The sequence below is a fragment of the Prunus avium genome, chromosome 2, assembly GCF_965620075.1.
Source record: "Prunus avium chromosome 2, drPruAviu1.hap1.1, whole genome shotgun sequence".
NCBI lineage: Eukaryota > Viridiplantae > Streptophyta > Magnoliopsida > Rosales > Rosaceae > Prunus > Prunus avium.
Window position 1 is genome coordinate 22,409,346 of NC_142285.1, and position 19,663 is coordinate 22,429,008.

The 19,663-nt window shown below is 37.8% G+C and overlaps 2 protein-coding genes and 1 long non-coding RNA gene across 3 annotated transcripts; 1 reads left to right on the forward strand and 2 right to left on the reverse strand.

Moving 5' to 3' along the window:
• Positions 1 to 1,098: 1,098 nt before the first annotated feature.
• On the reverse strand, positions 1,099 to 3,441 carry LOC148296624 (uncharacterized). The gene is made up of 2 exons (XM_088248392.1): positions 2,686 to 3,441; positions 1,099 to 1,460 (listed from the first exon to the last, which is right to left on the reverse strand). The coding sequence occupies exons 1-2, from the start codon at positions 3,346 to 3,348 to the stop codon at positions 1,302 to 1,304; spliced, it is 822 nt and encodes a 273-aa protein (XP_088104518.1). The 5' UTR covers positions 3,349 to 3,441; the 3' UTR covers positions 1,099 to 1,301.
• Positions 3,442 to 3,590: 149 nt separating this feature from the next.
• Positions 3,591 to 4,639, forward strand: LOC110774331 (uncharacterized). The gene is made up of 3 exons (XR_015833675.1): positions 3,591 to 3,664; positions 4,185 to 4,287; positions 4,555 to 4,639. It is a non-coding gene; the product is annotated as an uncharacterized LOC110774331 (long non-coding RNA).
• A 3,825-nt stretch (positions 4,640 to 8,464) lies between these two features.
• Positions 8,465 to 18,784, reverse strand: LOC148296625 (uncharacterized). Its single transcript, XM_088248817.1, has 16 exons — positions 18,482 to 18,784; positions 17,273 to 17,859; positions 16,790 to 17,033; positions 15,874 to 16,145; positions 14,816 to 14,986; positions 13,905 to 14,687; positions 13,671 to 13,765; positions 12,535 to 12,597; positions 12,296 to 12,384; positions 12,120 to 12,185; positions 10,996 to 11,556; positions 10,682 to 10,756; positions 10,413 to 10,483; positions 10,238 to 10,295; positions 9,747 to 9,978; positions 8,465 to 9,405 (listed from the first exon to the last, which is right to left on the reverse strand). Exons 2-16 carry the CDS (start codon positions 17,692 to 17,694, stop codon positions 8,717 to 8,719), a joined length of 3,891 nt encoding a protein of 1,296 aa, XP_088104943.1. The 5' UTR covers positions 17,695 to 17,859; positions 18,482 to 18,784; the 3' UTR covers positions 8,465 to 8,716.
• Between the last annotated feature and the right edge of the window lie 879 nt (positions 18,785 to 19,663).

The following is a 19,663-nucleotide window of genomic DNA, read 5'->3' on the forward strand; positions in this document are numbered from 1 at the left end:
AAAGTACTCCCCTATGACTTGCTTCTCCCTTGGGATGCTTTGGGCCTAGTTCTTTCTAACTTAGAAAAAGGGGCAACAGATGTTTGATTCACCACTCTGTGGCAGTCCAAGAATCAACAAGCCCGAACGAGCCTTCCGACATAAAAAGACCCCAACACCCTTAAATGGAGAGATTTAGTCAATTAGGGATTTGATTGGGATCAAATTACTTATGGATGATAATATCTCTAAATCAAGATAATATCATAAATTGATGATATTATCTTTTAATTGGTGATTATATTCCCAAATTAAGATAATATCTCATATTTAAGATAATATCCCTATTTTTTGTATCAATTAATTGGCCAAATAAATGGGCTCAATTATTAACTTAGGAGATATTCTTCTTATCCACGTGGCACCTCATGATTGGAAGCCGAAATATTTAAATGAGTCCCTAAAATGAAAAAAATTTGAAGTGTGTAGTTGAAAACGACTTGTTTGGACGACAAACTGAATTTGAAAGTAGCTAGCACCTCAGTAAGCACTTAAATATATTTGCTACAGAAGAAGTCAGAAATGCTAGAGAAAACTAAAATTTCAAAAGAAACTAAACTGTTATGTGTTATGACAGGAGAATTTATCAGCATCACATAAACAAGGCTTGAGATTTGTTTCGTTTTCCCTTTTATTTGAACTTCTTTAAATAAGTGTACAAAAAGAACCGTTTGCCAGAGCCATAAATATATTAGCATAGCAGGCTGCCCTAGTCTGAGAATAACACCAGCAAAGCAATCTTGTCTAAATGTCAAAATATACCAGGAAATAAACAGTAAATCCATAGGTATGTCCATTGTCAAGCGCCCCTCCGCAATATGGTCTTGCAAACTGTACGTCCTCATCAACAGTCATTGTCTATTCCTATGGCATGTTTACTAGTCCGTAATAATCCGTATTCGGGTGAGGTTGATAGCGGAGAACCATCTTCTGCTTGTTACCCAATGATTGCCGGACCAGCGGCACCAAAATAGGTTGTAGCCTCTAGTATATTATCGCATTCATTCATGTATATTACAAGGCAATTGATTAAATATCCAAATGGAATGGAAGCATTGGTAAATCTCTGTGAAAACAAAAATATTCCAGCAAAGAAACATATTCGACGAATCCAGCATAGTTTAAACAAACAAAAATAAGATGAAAGAAATTACAAAAACGTTGATAAACCAAAAAGGCAACATATTATGTCTTCAAGACTAGAAATCAAATGCCGAAACTAAGATTTCATCTTCAATAAACACTAGCTTCTCTCAGTCAGACTAGGCTTCTACTTTCTCCACATCTTCAATGAGAAGGGGCTTGGTTGGCCTGCCCAACAGGTCTGTGAACTCTTGGAATGGAGATTTGCTGAAGCGTGTCTCTTTCCAGAATTCAGGGGTCAGAAAACCGTAGGTCTTCAGGAGGCAATCAAAAGTAGCCTGCAAAAAATGTATTCACTCAAATGATTAGATACAATGCAAATAATACGAGATTCAAGTAACACTTAGTTCAGTCTAGTTAAATCACATCTTCAACTGAGGAATTCCACCCAAACTGCAGGATGATAATTATAAATTTTCTATGTACAAAAGGCAATGGAAAATCAAGAACTAACATGACTACCAAGGAGTAAACCATATATCATAAAGAACAATTGACACTAAGGGTCAAGAGGAACGCTACTCATTTCAATCCGGACTACATTGAGGTCAGAGTCAGCCCTAAACTTAACATATTGGTTCACAGAAGTCCTATCTTGACTCATACTTCAGAGTCAGGCTGCCAGGACCATCAGAGGGGCCAAGGGCCAGACCCTCCATATCCATTAACCAGCCCAACCATTAAAAAGTTTTCAAAGCCCGACTACGCAAAGAATTAGAATTTAGTGCTATCTTGTTCAAACATATTAATGCTTTAACTGCACTTCATGTCAAAATGCCACTTCCATAATTTCTACAGCCACAACATGCACTAAAACTTTTTGCATTCATGTATCCTCAATCATGCAAATATACACAAACTAAAACTGTTAAATTATATGCCAATAAGAGATTATCAAGAAAATGTATTAGATCTGCACAAACCATTGCTGAAGCATTAACCAAAGATTTCCCACTTCTAAAAACATGCAAAACAAAACGTTAAAGATTGTTAAGAGCTTCCTGAGATGGGTAGATTTCAATTTCAACTACACAACACTCAACTCCACAAGCTCATCACATTCTTCTTCCATATTTCATTTGCATATTTCTAAGAGTAAGAGATTATCAAGAAAATGTATTAGATCTGCACAAACCATTGCTGAAGCATTAACCAAAGATTTCCCACGTCTAAAAACATGCAAAAACAAAATGTTAAAGATTGTTAAGAGCTTCCTGAGATGGGTAGATTTCAATTTCAACTACACAACACTCAACTCCACAAGCTCATCACATTCTTCTTTCAAATTTCATTTGCATATTTCTAAGAGTAAGAACTCTTTGTCCAAATTTTCAATAGATAATTATTAATTCAAGATTAATAGCATCACCAAAAGCTACCCAACACACTCTGATACTTATTAAGCAAACTAAACAACATCCAATAAATAATAATAATATACAAACAATCAACTAATGTGAAACACACAAAAAAACAATGAAAATTTGGATAGACTAGATATACCTTGACAAAGTTGCCAAGAGTCTTGGTGGAGCCACGGGAGGAGGTGAAAACATCATCAATACCAGCAAACTGCAGGACCTTCTTGGGCACACGGGCAGCAACAATTCCAGCACCACGGGGAGCGGGCACCATCCTGACTGTGACTGAGCCACACTTGCCGGTCACCTTACACGGCACCGTATGGGGCTTCCCAATCTTGTTACCCCAGTACCCTCTCCTCACCGGAATCACAGACAGCTTAGCCAATATGATCGCGCCACGTATCGCAGTGGCCACCTCCTTGCTGCACTTGACTCCGAGTCCGACGTGCCCATTGCTGTCGCCGACGACGACGAAGGCCTTAAATCGGGTTCGCTGACCGGCCCGGGTCTGCTTCTGGACTGGCATAATCTTCATCACTTCGTCCTTGAGGCTACCGGAGGCGACGAGAGCGTCGATGATCTGGTGCTCCTTGATGGGTAGAGAGTGGAGGTAGATTTGCTCCAGGCTCTTGATCTTGCCTTCCTTCACGAGGCGGCCGAGCTTGGTCACTGGGACCCACTTCTCTTCCTCCTCGCGGCGCCCGGGGCGGCGTCGGCCTCCTCCGCGACCGCGGTCCCCTCCGCGCCCGCCGAAGCCTCGGCCGAATCCTCCGCGGCCTCTCTCTGCTGGTCTCTCTGCCATGGTTATGTGAGAAGGGATGAGAAGGAGAAGGGAGAAGAGTAACGGCTGGAGTGAGAGGGTTTAGGGTTGTGGGCGAAATGAGAGATAGGGATTCTATATCTTCGCTTTTATAGCAAAATGTCTTTTTTTTTTTTGTAATCTCAACCGTTGGGAAAATCCAACGGCTGAAGTAAGCCCCACCAAACGAAAGAAACAGATTTGTGCTTCTCGCATGATATTTGTTTTTTTTTATAATTTCTGTGGGTTTTTCATTTTCTCAAGATTTCTCCGTTGCTCTCTCTCTTCTTCCTCCAGTTGAGAAATTCTCTGTCACCAGGTTTTCCTTTCTCTCTCTTTCTTTTATTTATTTATTTTTTTTGTTCCAACAAAACCCAGAAAGAAGAAAACTCAATATAATGATCAAAGTAAATGAGTAATTGTGTACAATCTTCGTGCCATTTATTTGTATTATTTTCTGCGTTTTGCAAGTGGTATAGGGCGGAACCATGAATTTTTCAACGAGTGGGGCTAACTCTATCTATTAGCTAAAAATTTAATGATCATTGTTTTCGTACTCTTACAATTTCTATAATCTTTTTATAAATAAAATATACATTAAATCATATAAACCACGTTAGTTCATGACCACACTCGACACCTGCTTTTGGCAAAGTCAAAAAAGACTCGTCTGATGAAATTATTGAACTTTAAAAAAAAAAAAATTCAATACATTAAACGCACTACAGAATTTTGATGTTGTAATTATCATCCAAGAAAGCAAAATGATAATGGATTGAAGTTAAGGAGAATTGTTGAGACAGTAGTAACGAAACTGCATTGCATTTTGTTATTGGTAGACTTGTGAGCCGGTTGCTTCAATATGCTCTTGTAAATGAAGTTTTGGCAATTCCCTATGATGAAACGATCATTAAACGCACCTTGGAAGGCAAACTCTATCTGGTATGTATGATTAAACTTGCCAATTCTTGTTTCGTCCAAACGAAATTGGTTTTGATGGAGATCCGAATACGTATTAAGGTTACGGAATACAGCATTAGTATCTTGTTCTGCATGCTATAAGTTCCAGATTTGTGTTTACAAGAATGATGTTATATTCCTGTTCTTGGCACAATTCTTGTAAAAATCATGTTTATTTATCGGAGCGGAAGCAGCATGCGAGAGAGGTCAAAAGATTCGAGGAGCTGATGATTTATAAGGGTTCTGTAGATATTGGTGTCTGAAAGAAGCTTATGTCAAAGCAATTGGGAGTGGAGTGGCATATGGTTTGGACACAATGGAATTTCATCACAGTTGCTGAACAAACATCTCTGTTAATGTTGAAGGGAAGGCTATGACAGAATGGCGCTTTTGGCTTCTTGAGCTAGGAAATGGACATTTGGTAAGTCCCTTGTTAATTTTCTTTCTTTGTTTTCATTGAGAAGCCATTTTTGGTTTTCAAGGTTACATAGTTCTCCATAAAATCGCAGGTCTCTATTGCAAGGGGTCATCCAAGATCAGCTACTTAGAGTTACATGAGAACATTAAAACAGGTAGATTTTTACGAAGAGGAGTATCACGCAGCTCTTCATCTTCCAAGTGTCAGATTTGTCACAAAAATTGTAGAACAACTCATTCCAGTTTCACACAAAGACCGTACATCGTACTTGGATTTCGTGACACCATTGAAGCACCGATGAAACCGTTCACTTCAGCATTTTGCAGGAGAAACTAAAATTAAACTGTAGCGGTACTATGTATCAAGTTTATCATCCCTCCGGCATAGGGTCGTTCTGGTTCCGTCAGCATTACTGCGTTTATATTGGGCAAGTGTGGTATAGGATGGATCTGGATGACTAGGGGACTGTCATATTATTGATTAAGATGTAAGCTTGGCTTTTGTTGTATACTCGTAATTCCAGGTTGACAAAAATCAGTTTTATGTACATATGCTTTGGGTAAATTGACTGAAGCAATCTTTTGTTCCTTGAGGGGGAGCTTCTGGATTTGCTGCCTTGAGGATGAAGTAAAATGCAGTCAAGATGCATAAATGATGAAATCTGGAAATTTTTGACATCTCTGCTAATTCCTTAATTTATTCATGGGTCATCTGCTCAAAATTTTGTATTGTCCGTAGGGTGCTATGTTTCGGATGGCGTGGGGGTTTGGATAGATCCTTTCAGATATCACTAAGAAATCAAATTGTAGAGACGCTAGAAGATTGTCACTTTGCCTTTGATCCCCTATAAAACTGTGGAGAAGCAAAATCTTTATAAATTTAAACTGGTTCTCTTTTCATTTTACAATACATTCCATGAAAATCCAAGTATCAACCAATCTGCTGGAGGCAGCCAATTTAAGAACACGAAAAATGTATAGTGTACTGCTAGAGGCAGCCAACCTAAAACCGTGAAGAAATTCCACATCCAATGAAGCAATCTTTTAATGGAATGAGAAACAATCTGAGATCTATAAAGCTAACGAAAACAAAAGAATATTTTCTGATTATCCACATGAAACCAAAAAAGGAAGTCAAGATACTAATCAACATGTACATGTAACATGATCCTTAGACGACCTAGTCCTAGATAATGATACGAGATATAACTACCAAATCTTGTTTTCAAGGAAATCTACTGTCCCACCATTGAATGTTCTTCCAAGCATATTAAGCGTTTGGAGCAAGGGTCAAGCACGAGGGACTGCTGCCAACAAATTATACTGCACGAATTTCTCATGGTTATTTCGGTCATCATACAGTAGGCAACCGCAGAAACCCACAAATATTTAATTACTAAATTAAAAATGACAATTAAACACAAAATAGGTATCAAAGAACATACCAGTGAAAGGAAACTGTGTTTGTCACTTTGTGAAGCTCCTCCATATCTTATTCATTCATTGGTGGTTTGCACACTTCATAACAAGTTTCAGATTCAGCAAGACATCTAAAAGCATGGAATTCCTGAAGTCCATGATGAAGATCTAGAAAAACTTACATGTTTGATATAAGGTACATACTTAAAGGTACATTCTCGGAACTATTATTCGGGTCTATCATTTTATCTTGTGAGCAAAGTCACAAAAAGCATATTGCAACTTTTTTATGATGTGCTACCCGGTTGAAAGCACAACACAAATATCCAGGTGGAAGCAAATTCAAGCCCATCGAAGCTGGGTTCCAGCTCCGACACACCCTTTACAAATCCTATTTTGAGAACGCAGGAAGATGGATCATCACTTACGCATTTAAATGCACAAAGAATGAAAAAACTGTTCTTCGGGTTCTATTCACTTACCTTTCATCCTTGACTAACACTCTCTCATCACTTCTTTTATTAAAACCCTACAATCCATATTTATCCCATCCCTAACTCTAGAAGCCAACATCATCTTACCCAGTTGCTGCACCAGAAAACTCGTGGACCTCCCCTCATGCTAAGTTTTAAGCCATTAAAACTTCTGGAAACATTTTCCATTTTACAACTTGCTACGCGTAGTCCTTAAAACTACTCAGAATATGAATCTTACACTCTAACACTCCCACAGAACTTCAGAGCTCTCCTACATCAATCATCACACTACATACCTAACTCAGGTTTGCACAAAACAGTCATAGTTCACCTACAGCCATATAACGCAAAGCATAATTTGCATTTAAACCACCATTTCAGACTCCCACTGCAAGTACTTAAATCAGTAAAACCTCTCTTGTTATCTCCAAACGCATAGCACTATAGTATCTATGGCGAAAAAAGAATCAGAAAACTAAATCCAAAGTACACGACATTGCATATAGACAATATGTAGTTTAAAGACTTAAAAAGAAGAAGAAAATATATTGGAGGGCATACAAGATGTCCAGAACAAAAAGTTGACCTTCAGAGAAAAGACAGGAGCAACAAGGAAGGAGGGGAGGACGACATCGGTCAGTGACCTAGGTTTGCATGTTTTGCCTACTTTTCTGGCAGAATTGTCAAACTGGATGAATTCAAAATTATTAGAAAAGGTAAGGGTTATCACAGGGATCAAAGAAAATCTTAAGTGTAAAGTGCAGGGCCGGAAAAAATGCAATCAAGCCTCTATATGGATTTATAAGCAAATATTGTTTCAACTTTTAAGGAAGGAATGACAAAGACAGTTCAGGAAAGGAAAGAATAATCATAGAACAATGCAAAGAGAAACAATTTCCAATGTAATAAACGCAAGAAGAACAATGGTTTCTCACTATTGAATGAATCTACTTTTATTTAAATAGATTAATAATTCTATAAACAAGCTAATGAGTAATGATCCTCAACAGGAAGTGAATAATCAAAGTATCATAACCATAAAATAAAAACAAAACTAGTCATGCAAATAAGAAAGAATATAGAGCCCCAGAACAATTCCAACTTCCTGATCTGTATAACTATTCCAACCAGGTTATAGGGCAAGGAGAGTAAGCATATTCCGTAGCTATTACACAACACCTGCTTAGCATCTTACAGTAAAAATGAAGAACCTGGCACAAAAACTTGCGAGCTATATTCAGGACGAGCATCTCCCAAAAATCCGACCTGCAACAGCAGAGCACAAAAAAGAAGTTCAGTAAAGAAACCACCAAAAGCTAATGAAACAAATTATTAAAAAAGATGTGATCAAGTTTGAAGTGGATGTTCGTAGAATCGAGTTTCTAAACAGAATGAAATAGTCACGAAATTACATAATTAGAACCCTCTTACCTATAAATGCAGAGGTCTTGACTGTAACAGCTCCCGAAACAGAAATAAACCAGAAAAACTTCCCATTTTCTAGTAGCAAAACAAATACCAAGTAACGTTAAGCCCAAGAGCAAAAGTTGTTAGGAGATAAGCTCATAAACAACTTGACAGCAACAATAAACAACTTGACAACAACAATCAAGACTCCCTATCAGGTGTAGACCCACTCTAGTTAACCAAATAGATAACCCACTCGTCAAACACACTGACACAAAACATACTCATTAGTGCACATCTGCAGAATAACTGTGACACAGAGTATCTCAAAGTCATTTAAAATTGGAAGGAAAGTAGCTATCACCTCAGTAAGCACTTAAATATATTCTTAATAGAAGAAGTCATAAATGCTAGAGAAAACAGAAATGAAAGAAACAAACTACGGTTCAAAAGAAAACTGTTATTTGTTATGACAGGAGAATTTATCAGCATGACATAAACAATTGAGATTTGTTTTTGTTTTCCTTTTTTTTATATAACTTCTTTAGATAAGTATACAAAAAGAATGGCCATAATTACATGTGCCTGTTTGCCAGAGCCATAACTTATATTAGCAGGTTGCCCTCTGACAATAACACCATCAATCTTGTCTAAATGTCAAACAATCCAAGGAAATATACAGTGTGCTGTTCTCACAGAAGCATATTTAAATCCGAGAGGTCATCCATAGGTATGTCAAGCCCCTCCGCGATATGGTCTTGCAAACCATCCTCATCAAAGTTCAACCAAGTACTCAGATCTTGATTCCCATCGAGGTCATTGTCTACTCCTAGTTCTATGGGGTCTAATTCATTCAACTGCAAGTTTGCACTATCTATCTGTTTCTTGGTCTCTGTAGGACCCTCATGATTGTCATTATAGCGTACTGGCCCAACCTCTCGTTTTCTGTTATTACTATTGCCAACAACTTCAATAAAACCACTAGCTGAAGCGACATTGCTAACCAACCCATTTCCTGAAGTTGAGAGCTGAGCTGTCTTCTGCTTGGGCTTTGTTTTCGTTTTACGTTCACCCTTACTGTTACCCAATGATTGGCGGCCAGCTTTGGCAACAGAATTTCTGGCTGATACATCTTTGTCCCTTTCTCTCTCACTTCTTTTCCCTTTTGCTCGGCCCAGCATAGTACCAGGATTTGATGCAGCTTTCAAGGAAGGACTGCCAACATCATCTAGCAGAACTTCCTTCTTTTTCCCTCTGTAAAATAATGGTCCATTTTTAGCAAAGTCCTTCGTAGAGCGATGGGTAAGACTTCCAAAAGTACCATCAGAATCTCTGCCATACTTGTTAAGATGATCATGCTGCTCCGCCCAATTGGAAGAACCTGTGAGCCAAAAAAAAAGGCATTTACTGAAACCAGGTCACCCTAGATTAAGTTTCTGTGAAAAAATATCTTTAAATAATTAGGGACATTTGGAAAAAAAATCCACATCATGGGAAAGCAGAAAACCAGTGCATAGGTTTTGTCTGATAGAAGAAAACCAGTGCATAGGTTTTGTCTGATATATATGCCTTTGACTGAACACCTGCTTTCAATATCTTGCAAAATATGCATATTGTAGCACATAAATTTCCTAATGTACACACACAAACACAGAGTAAAGTATGCTAAAACTACAAATACATTCATCAAAAGCACAAAAATATAAATAATTAAAGGCCAACCTGACACCACGGGGTAAGAGTTTTGATTTTCAGGTGGCAAACTTAAGCCATTGCATTTCATGGGTTCCACATTGCCTCCGTGAAGCGGTGCAGCGAAAATGACATCTCGAAGTGCAGGCTCATTAAAGCAACTTATTCCATTTTCTTCATATTTGCGACATCTAGCAAGAGTCCTCTTCGTATAAGCAACAGCAACATGTTTGGGAACCTTAGCAATCTTATATCGAGTGGCCTACAGAAACCAGAAAATGGGACCTTTTATTGTCTCCGTAACACTTCATATGCTACAATTAAAATTCAGCAAAATGTGCATATTGAGGCATTTTAAATTAATATATATAATTTGTGGGTAATTCAATCAAGATGTAAGTAATAGATTTGGGAACATGCAAGTTTGAATTCCATCCCATATGATACACTGTAATACATGACAGATAGCTTCTAATATTGGAGGAATAAACAGTGGGAAAATAAGCAATTGCAAAAAGTACCAGAAGCTTTCTGTAAGCCGACTCGACAAGCTGGTCCATGGCAACCTGGTCACGCCGCCTGCAATTCAACAACATAAGATTGAACTTCCACAGAATCTAAGAATTGATATTGTGTTGATGTTCCGAATGAAAAATGTTATACTACAAACTTCCAAAACACATTTGAATATCCTACCGTCTTTCAATGTCCATGCTTTCTTCAATTGCTTTAATAAATTTGTTCAACTGCTTCTTCTTCCCATCAACCTACAGTGTCCGAAGAATCAGAAAAATCAAACTATGAGACAAAAATAGGAAAAGATGTAGAAATGACTCAGAATTTACCAATTGCAAGATAATAATTGTGTAAACAAAGTATTGAGAAGAAATAACTCTGTACAAGTTCAGTTTAACAATGCGGAAACTCAATTATGTTCATACAAAGTGAAATCTAAGGACCGTAACCTGTTGGTGAAGTAGCTTCTGTAGTCCAACAATATCTTGATCAATTGCTTCATCATCTCCATCTGATAGATCAGGCTGAGACAAGGGAAACGGTAAGGGTGTTAGATTAATGTAAGAAAGGTGTTGAGAGAGGCAACTGAGAGAGAGAGAGAGCTGTCATTCAAAGTAGTTCCCCAGTTCCCAATTCTGCAGTGGAAGTCATGCAAATTTCTAGCAGAAAAAAGGACTGACCCAGAAAAACTGAGTAAAGTGAAACTATACGGTCGCAGAGCCAAGCAATTATACATCATCACTTAAATAAGTTAATAGCTTACCACTGTTTCTTGATATAGGCCAACACTTTGCAGCTCCAACAAGAGTCTATCCTCCAGAGACATCTGCTCATATGGGCAACCATTTTCAGAAAACGCAGGGAACAGCCCACTCCCTGAATGCAATACTGCAAAATCTACTTTCGACAAATCATCTGCAAGTATTTGATTACAGATTCCTGTGGCATTAGCAAAGCCACTAGTCCCATTGCAGGGGAGACTGTCAACGGAACATTGATTGAGAGTCTGAGGACCCAAATTGGTTTCGTTTGCAAACTGAATCCCGACCCTGTTCCTTGGCTCAACATTAGTGGAAGAAACATCTCTGTTATATTGTAAAGACATAGTTCTCCAGTCAATGTCTTTTTCAAAATCTTCAATTTCATCTTCCATGATTAGAGCTGACAATACTCTTTGGTACAGTGGAGGCACTTTCTTCATTCCTTCGGAGTCTAATCTTCCACGTGATATACCTCCATTTTGAATATGGTCTTGCAAGTTCCTCTCTTTTGATCCAGAAGCAAGAGTCTTGGATGCAAAATTTTCTTCATGCACAATATCACCCTGAGAAAACAAGATAACTTCATAAGTAACAAGATGTCTGGCATCCTACTCAGCAGGATGTTTGTCTTCATCAGGAACACCTAATAGTAAAGTAGAAGTTAAGCACCATGAGCTGATTAGAATAATTTTAAATATCAGCAAGATTCAACCCATAGAATGTCTTCGGTTTTTTTTTCCTTTAGATGACAAGTTGAATTGATGTATGTCCTTGCAAGCAAACTATCATTTTCAAAATTCATACCACCACTCATCTAATCATTCTTTATGTGTTACTAACCTAACTGCAGGATACTGCACGCAAAGTTTGGTAACATAGGAGTTGGAAAATGTGTTATTAAACATTTGAAAACCATTATGAATGCATAAAAGCATAGCATAAATACACGTCTGGAGTGGCACACTTTGGGATGAGATAAAAGGGTCAAAATTCAAGTATTCCATCAAATTAAATATGACACTGGATTAAAAACTACCAAGATTAAGGAGTAAAGAAGATGGAAGAGAGTGCAAAATTAGAAATCATATCATGCTATCAAAAAACATAATTGGCTATTAGACATTACCGAAACATTACTTCCATTGCCAAACATCAGAGATATGCATTCATCATTCTCCTCCATACATATGAGCTGATTCAAACGGAAACATAAAAATATAGAAAGATTTTGTCAGGGACCATATCAATCTAATAAAATAGATTTTTTTTTAGTGAGAAGTAGTTATAAATTTTAGCAACTACCTGCTCCTTCAAGTAAGATGCCTCCTCTAAACTGACAGGACCAAAGATTGGTTCCATTTTCTTCCAAAATGAACTAGAACAAGCAAAATCTACAAAACCAACCAAACAGTACCATGGTGAAAAATATGTATATGAAAATAACACATTCATAATAATGCAAATATGCGTTCATATAATACATAAAGTATATATTGCTAAATGAAGGAGAAAAAAAAACAATATTGGTCTTAGAAACATACTTCTGGAATTACAAGCAAAAGCTGCAGCTGCTAAAAGTTCTTCACGGTCATCACCCGATTCACCTGAAACATGAAATGCAATAGCATATCATTGCAACCCAGTAATTTCAAAGAGCCAAACCCTGATATGCAGTATGCATTTTAGTCTATTTTCTATAGGAAAAAATCTGAAGAAATGAAAACAATATATCTCAGTCACCATAGAAGATTCGAAATCATATAATGGAAATCAGGTTTCTCATCATTGACTGAGTTTACACATGCATACCAATGAAAGTTAATTCTTTTTGGCAGATGACATAAAAATATACAGGAATGTATTTAACCAAATACCCAAACCCTAATACTATTTGATGTCTGAGAAATTTAGAAGAGAATAACTTTTATTACTGGCATGCGATGAAGACCAAAACTTATCAAATCTTGCAAAATTCTTTAAAGAACACATCCAGGCAGAGTTTTTGCAAGTTCTGATATCTAGGAAGCCCAAACATCCTAAAACAAGAGTCATAATTCTAAATTTTAGTTTGCACTCCCAAAAATAACCTCTAAGTATAATAATTTCTTTTAGCAACCTTTTGGTATCATTAGAGCAGCTCCAGCGAGGAGCTGGGACACGGGCTAGGGGGGGAAAAAAGAAAAAATGGTGTTCCAGCGGTGAGCCCAGGCCCGGGCAAGGTGCGGGTCCCAGCAAGTCGGGCTGGCCCGAAGGCCAGTTCAGCCTGAGGTCCAAAACGAGGGCTGCTGACGTCAGCAACAATTTTTTTTAAAAAAAAAAATCGGAAAAAATCGAAAAAAAAACAAAAAAATTCAGATTTTAAAAAAATAAATACTTAGTCATATTTTTCACTTCCCACACCAAAAATCTTATCCGAAAATATTATCCAAATTAATTATTGAGGTAAAAAAATTTATAAAAAAACAAAAAAATGAATAGTAATTGCCCTTAGCCATGGCAACGGGTGGAAACACAAAATATACTATTTGCAAGGGCAACCACTATTCACATGAATAGTGGCTGCCCTAGGCCCCCCCACCCCCCCCCCCCTGGCAAATGGGTGGAGTTGCTCTTACAATTAACACATAGCAAAAACACCTAATCCAAACATACCAATGAATGAAAACTGGTACAGTACCTGCAAAATCAGGAGAACCGTTGGTTGATATATGCCCTGGACAAGCAAAGGCCTTCCGATCTGACAGTTTCTTCAGAGGAGGGCGTCCTGACTTACTGAAACAAGAAAAAACAACAAAGCTTAGATATAACGATGACGAAATCTGGTTTAACAGGAAAATGAAAACAAAATATTGAAATAGAGATTGGTTGACACTGAAACAGAACATTAATAAATAAATAAATGAGTTAACACCTTCCATTCCTCTCAGAACCAGGCCTCATACTTTTAAGTGGCTTTGCGGAGGCTGGAGTCTCCAATTTTTCCCTAGTAGCTACAGTGCTAGCCCTAGAAACGGATGAACCCCTACCACTCCTTCCCTGTCTCCGCACACCAACTCCAATTTCCTCTTTATTGAGCAGTTTATTCTTCTTTGTAGGCAATAGGGAAGAACCAGTATTCTGTACAGCAGTCGCAGCTCTATCATCTACTTCACCACCACCTGGTCCTTTCTCTTTCAATCTACTTTCACGGTTTTCACCAGCACCAGATTCTTCACTTTCGGATAATCTGGCAGGAGATGAAACAATTTCTTGTTTAACTCTAATTTGGTGGGCACAATTTGAAACACTCTTTTGAAGCAGCCCATTGGTTCCAAAAGAATTTAACCTAGCGCCAGCATCAGAAGGGGAATAGCCTTCTGAGGGTATCTGCAGTTCATCATGGTTTGACACAGGAGACACTAGATTTGATCTTCTGGTTCGAGAGATTTTTTGTGGTCTCTGACCAACCCATTGAGCCATGGGGGGTGAGGCTGATCCTGTGGGCATAGGACGCTTGCGATTGATAGCCCCACTTATGGAATGATTTTTGTTTACAGTTGCAGGTTGTTCCCATCCCTCAGGTGTTCCAGATGTACGAGGAAAACTAGGAGATGAGTTGCTTGCTGTGATAGGGCCATTTCTTGGTGCCCTTGAAGCCTTTCCTTTTGTCACTGGAGTAGGACTGGGTATTTGACTATCCTCACGAACATTTAATCTGAACAGAGTGATTACAAGATAAGACATTTAGCAAGTTGGTATAAAATACTATGATAACAAATCAGTCAAAGAAATCTTTAATGCAGCTACAAGAAACTCTTTTATGAGCAAAATATGAGTACTTACTTATTGTTTCCCTTTGATCCAAGTCGCTCCTTACTCAACCCAGCCATTAAATCCCTTGAAAGAGAGACCTTGTCCGGCTCATTCTTGAGCACAACACGGGCATTAGCATTGGCAGACAAGGAATTAGAGTCTAACTTGTTAATGCCATTACCACCATTAAATGACCCTGATCTGTAAGAGTTGAGAAGTTTCACATATTAGTTATAGCAAGCAGCAAAAAAGACTAATAATGGGCACAACCAACTAAACTATTATTGCAAGAAAGCAAGACAAGTTTGGAGGAAAATGGATGAGTAGGAATCATCTAATGATGATGACCCAGAAAATCTTCCCTAAAGAAGAAAATGAAAATTTTAAAAAACAACACTTGCGCACAAAGTTCAATGATTATAACAACTTTGGTTAACAAATGACACAACACATGATTTCGTCTTTCACTTCTTAGGGCTTTACACATTGAAGAGGAGACCCCTTCACAAAATTGTTCGGAAATATGTGGGACAATGGAGTAATATAATCACACATGTAATTAAATTGTCTTGGAAGACCCACAAATATTTATTCCCAAGTTAAAATGTAACTCCCTTAACACTCAAATCTCCAAATGCCTTAATTTGAATAGCATCAACCTCCCACAACTAAAGCTGAGCTTGAACTCTCTCACAATTGTACCAAACTAAGCTCAACAGGCCTTAGTTTGGCAAGCTTAAACTGTTTAAAGCCCTGCCCTAAGAAAGATTTGCATTGCAAAAAAGATGACAAAATCAAGAAATTCACATTTCTGAATCGCAACAATTATTCTTCTATTCAATTTTACACTTTACAGGTCAAAAAAGGATTATAATGAGAAAAAAGAACATCAAAGCCAGTTTTGTAGTATCAAACTATTCAACAACAAAACATAATGCCGGGACAGAAATCTACAAGGCTGCAAGTTTAAATAATGAAAATTAGTTTGTAACACTACATTAATTTCATGGTTCTATAAAGTTGTCGTGGATACTTAAAATTACAACTCAATTTGATTAGAGTATTTTTTTTAACATATAAGAAGTCACCTGAAACCTTGAGCATCACTAGCTTGGGGACCAGGCTCATCAGTAGGCTTATGATGCGAGTTTCGTTTTAGCTCTGCATCACCATCCATGGGTCTGCAAAATACAGTGCCTACAGAACGCTTCCTTTTCATCTTCTTATCCCATGCTTCCCCTCCAGCAGGCAGTCTGCGAATCTTTTCCTCAACAACATCAGAGCCTTCACCTCTAAGCATATCCCTATCTTTTCCCATGACCACAGGCTGCCTTGTGAGCATATTACTTCTGCCTTCAGCCTGAAAGAATAAAGTTAACCACACAAATTATATGTTATTCAGTAACACAAGTAACTTGATGTGAAATTCTGATAGAATCAGCAAGTAGGGATTTTAAAGTTGGGATGATAATGCTAAATCTGAAAGGTCAGTACTACTCTGTCCGAGAAATTTAGTAAATCTTTGGCACCAGTTAGTTTTTACATTTATAGTTTCCTTTCAGTCTTTTGTTGTTTCATATGCCACTACCTATGTTAGCCTTGTGATTTTGATCTGATTTCTCTTCCCAGGTTGTATTTCCTTTCTCTTTTGTAAGACTAACATTTCTTATTAAAAAACCACAAAGATATCGAAATTTGATCATTGATCTTTATTGCACAAACTACAGATTTGAATACTAACAACAGATGAAAATGTGTCTGTGGGTTCATTTCTTTGCATGTGCACATACACACATAAGTGTGTATGTACATCCATGTTTGTATGCAACTGTTTATAGTGTTAATGCACACAGATATGTATGCATGCATGCAATCTAGTAATCAAATTCTTACCACACAGGATACTAAAAAACTTACTTGTATGCAATCAAACCACAAGGTTTAATCTAATAATCCAAAATTTATATAGATAAGAAGACAATTCAAAAGTTGCTGTATACAAACCCTTATTTCTGTGACCGATGAGCGAACACGTCTATTCATCACGACGGTCTTAGTCCTGTCTTCCAGCCTTTGATTCATAAGATCTGAAGAGTTTCGATTCATCTGAGCTCCCATCTTCGGCAAGTTTGACCCACCTGATCTTTCGTTTGTTATAAACTCATTCCTTTGCTGCTTCTTTAAGTTTAAAGCTTCACAGTACCTGTTCAATTTGTCTATAGATTCATCCAACCGTTTTGCTCTAACCCTGATCAAAAGTGTTGCAACATCAGTAGCGGGCTAACTTTTAGAATACGATATATATACACATTGACACAAACAACCAAAGGTATAGTATCCAGGGAAACATGTAGACACAAGTTAGAAAGTTCAATTATCTTTATTAGAAGTACAGATTTATTTTTGAACTTCATAAAAAACTTATAGCATTACTAAAGAGGATCTGAAGGCACAAATGAACAATATCAGAGGAGTCACTCAAATTACCTGGCCTTGTTTGAGGCATCTAGCACGCTGGCTTTGACCCACTTCAGTTCCTCTGTAGCCACTGGAGGGTGAGGCTTTAGATGAGCTGCTCCAAATGCATTGTCTTCTGCAGTTCCCCCAAAAGATACTCCCAGAACCCTCCTTAACTCACCTAACGAAGGACACTTCTGATCTGCCATTGTAATAGGATCTAACATCAAGCACTGAGGCAATGGAGGCAAATTCCCTGTCAAAGAAGCACTGCTCCTGGGCGTACTACCACCAGAACTAAACATCCGACTCTCACTACCCTCACGGAAGCTTCCAGACCTATCCAAACTGGCACCAGGGTAATTTCCCCTCAGCCCATTTGGGTAGGCCCCTGCAAAGGCCAACTCCTCTGGACTGGCAGAACTCATCTCAAATCTCACACTTCCCGCCATTACTCAGGCCCAAGGGAACCAGCTCATATCAACAAATAGCTTCTTCCTCAAAACCTAGTTTAACTTACTCAAGAAACAATCTCAAAAGCAGTGATCTACAAGTAACCCGATTTTGGACAAATCATATCCATAAATAAATGCCTATTTAAGGTTCTCTGACCATATCTACAATACACATGGAGCTAGAATTAGTACAAAACCAAAAACCATTCAAAATTTGTTCTTTAAATAAATTCATCAATAATTTATACTCAATAAAGTAAAAATAAAACACTAATCTTTATAGGAAACAATTATAATACAGTGGCGTGTAACTAAACAAATGGTACTAAAGTTTATGTAACTTCACTTTACGAAAACAGAACTGAGTTCAGATAATTCAAAACAGAGTTGACTAAAAACTTCCGTTTCCTCGTGTCCCAAAAGAAATGCAAACGACATCTAGATTCTAAATTATATATCTTCTGAGGTTCCTACATTTACTGAGCAACTCAACAACTACAATTATCCATATATTACTTTTTTTTATATGACTCAACTCCAAAATCAACCTTATCACTATGAAAACCACATAAACAGCTCAAATTCAAACTAATTTGGAAAAAAAACTGAAAATCACAATATTCAGAAGAAAAACAAAATCAAACCCCCGCTATGCAACCTGATTCAAGCTACTAAAAACTAGGGTTTACCGAAATTGCACCAAATTGAACCCGAATTTCCCTGGCAAATACAAAATTCGGACCAAGAAAAGCTATACACAAATCGAAACGGAAGCGAGACGTACCGGCATTGACCGATCGAGCAAGAGATCGAATTGAAGGGAGGACAAAGTATCAGTGAATTCTAGGGATTTGGGTTTTGGGCATTGGAGGCTTGCAGCTGTCGTCGCGGAGATTCTGTGAGAGAGAAAGAGGGGGGAAAGAGGAATTGCTGAGGGTCCCACAGTAATTTAGGGGCTGACCTTTGACTGCCGAGTGCAGGAGAGAGAGAGAGAGAGAGAGAGAGAGAGAGAGAGAGGAGAGAGGAGAAGACAGTGGGGCTAAAAATCAGGGCCTTTATCTGGATTTGGGTTTTGTTTGGGCAACCGCTGAATTGGACCGCTGCTCCCTCGGTCCCCTTAAATTTAGAGAGGGACGGCAAAAAATTTCTTCTTATTTTTCACTTTTGTTTTTAATTATTTTCCTTCATAGGCAAAGCCATGAACATGATTCAATCATAGGCTCTCTCTTATTTTCTTTTATTTTCCTCTCATTGTACCTTTTCTAGGCATATGTGGAGGTTGTGGATTGTGTAGGTAATGTATGGGACAAAAATGATGTAATTGGAAAAAATAAAAAAGAGTTTTGGATTTGCAAAAAATGGACTTGGAGTTGACTTCGGAGTTTAATTCGTGATGTATGTATATCTAATTTGATGCAACACTATTAGAACACAGACATGTGTTCAGGTCAAACAAGGTACACAATGAAAACATAGCTCTAACCAAAAATTCTGTTTGTCTAAAAGAAAAGGAAGTTTTGAAAAAGTTCTTAATGGGGTAGGCATGGGTTAGGTTAGGTTGGGTCGGTTTTAATTCCAATTTGATATATAGCAGTTTATGATTTCTTGAATCCAAAATCTGCTCATTATTAAATCAACCCAACTCAATCCAAACTTTTTGTGATCGGATTTGGCGATTCGATCGGGTTAACTCAAAATTGTGCGTACTTTTAAGTTTTAGTTTCAACCCGTACATAACAATTTATTATGCTTTGAACCCAAGATTCACTCATTTTAGACCAACCCAACTCACTATAATTGAGTTGGTGGTTTAGTCAAGTTGACCTGAAACCCCTACTTCTTATCATGTGTCACCCCATTTTACTTTCTAATTTCCATCCATGCTATTTATTACTGAGGGAGTATTTATCATAAATCTATTGTCAATAAGTTGATGTGTCTTAGTTGGAGTACAATCATTCTACGG

Coding starts and splice junctions, on each gene's coding strand:
- LOC148296624 (XM_088248392.1), bottom strand. CDS start 3,348: ATGGCAGAGAGACCAGCAGAGAGAGGCCGCGGAGGATTCGGCCGAGGC. Junction 1,461..2,685: donor CTCTTGGCAACTTTGTCAAG/GTATATCTAGTC, acceptor CATTTTTTGCAG/GCTACTTTTGATTGCCTCCT.
- LOC148296625 (XM_088248817.1), bottom strand. CDS start 17,694: ATGGCGGGAAGTGTGAGATTTGAGATGAGTTCTGCCAGTCCAGAGGAG. Junction 9,979..10,237: donor CGGCTTACAGAAAGCTTCTG/GTACTTTTTGCA, acceptor TGGTTTCTGTAG/GCCACTCGATATAAGATTGC. Junction 9,406..9,746: donor CTCTTACCCCGTGGTGTCAG/GTTGGCCTTTAA, acceptor TTTGGCTCACAG/GTTCTTCCAATTGGGCGGAG.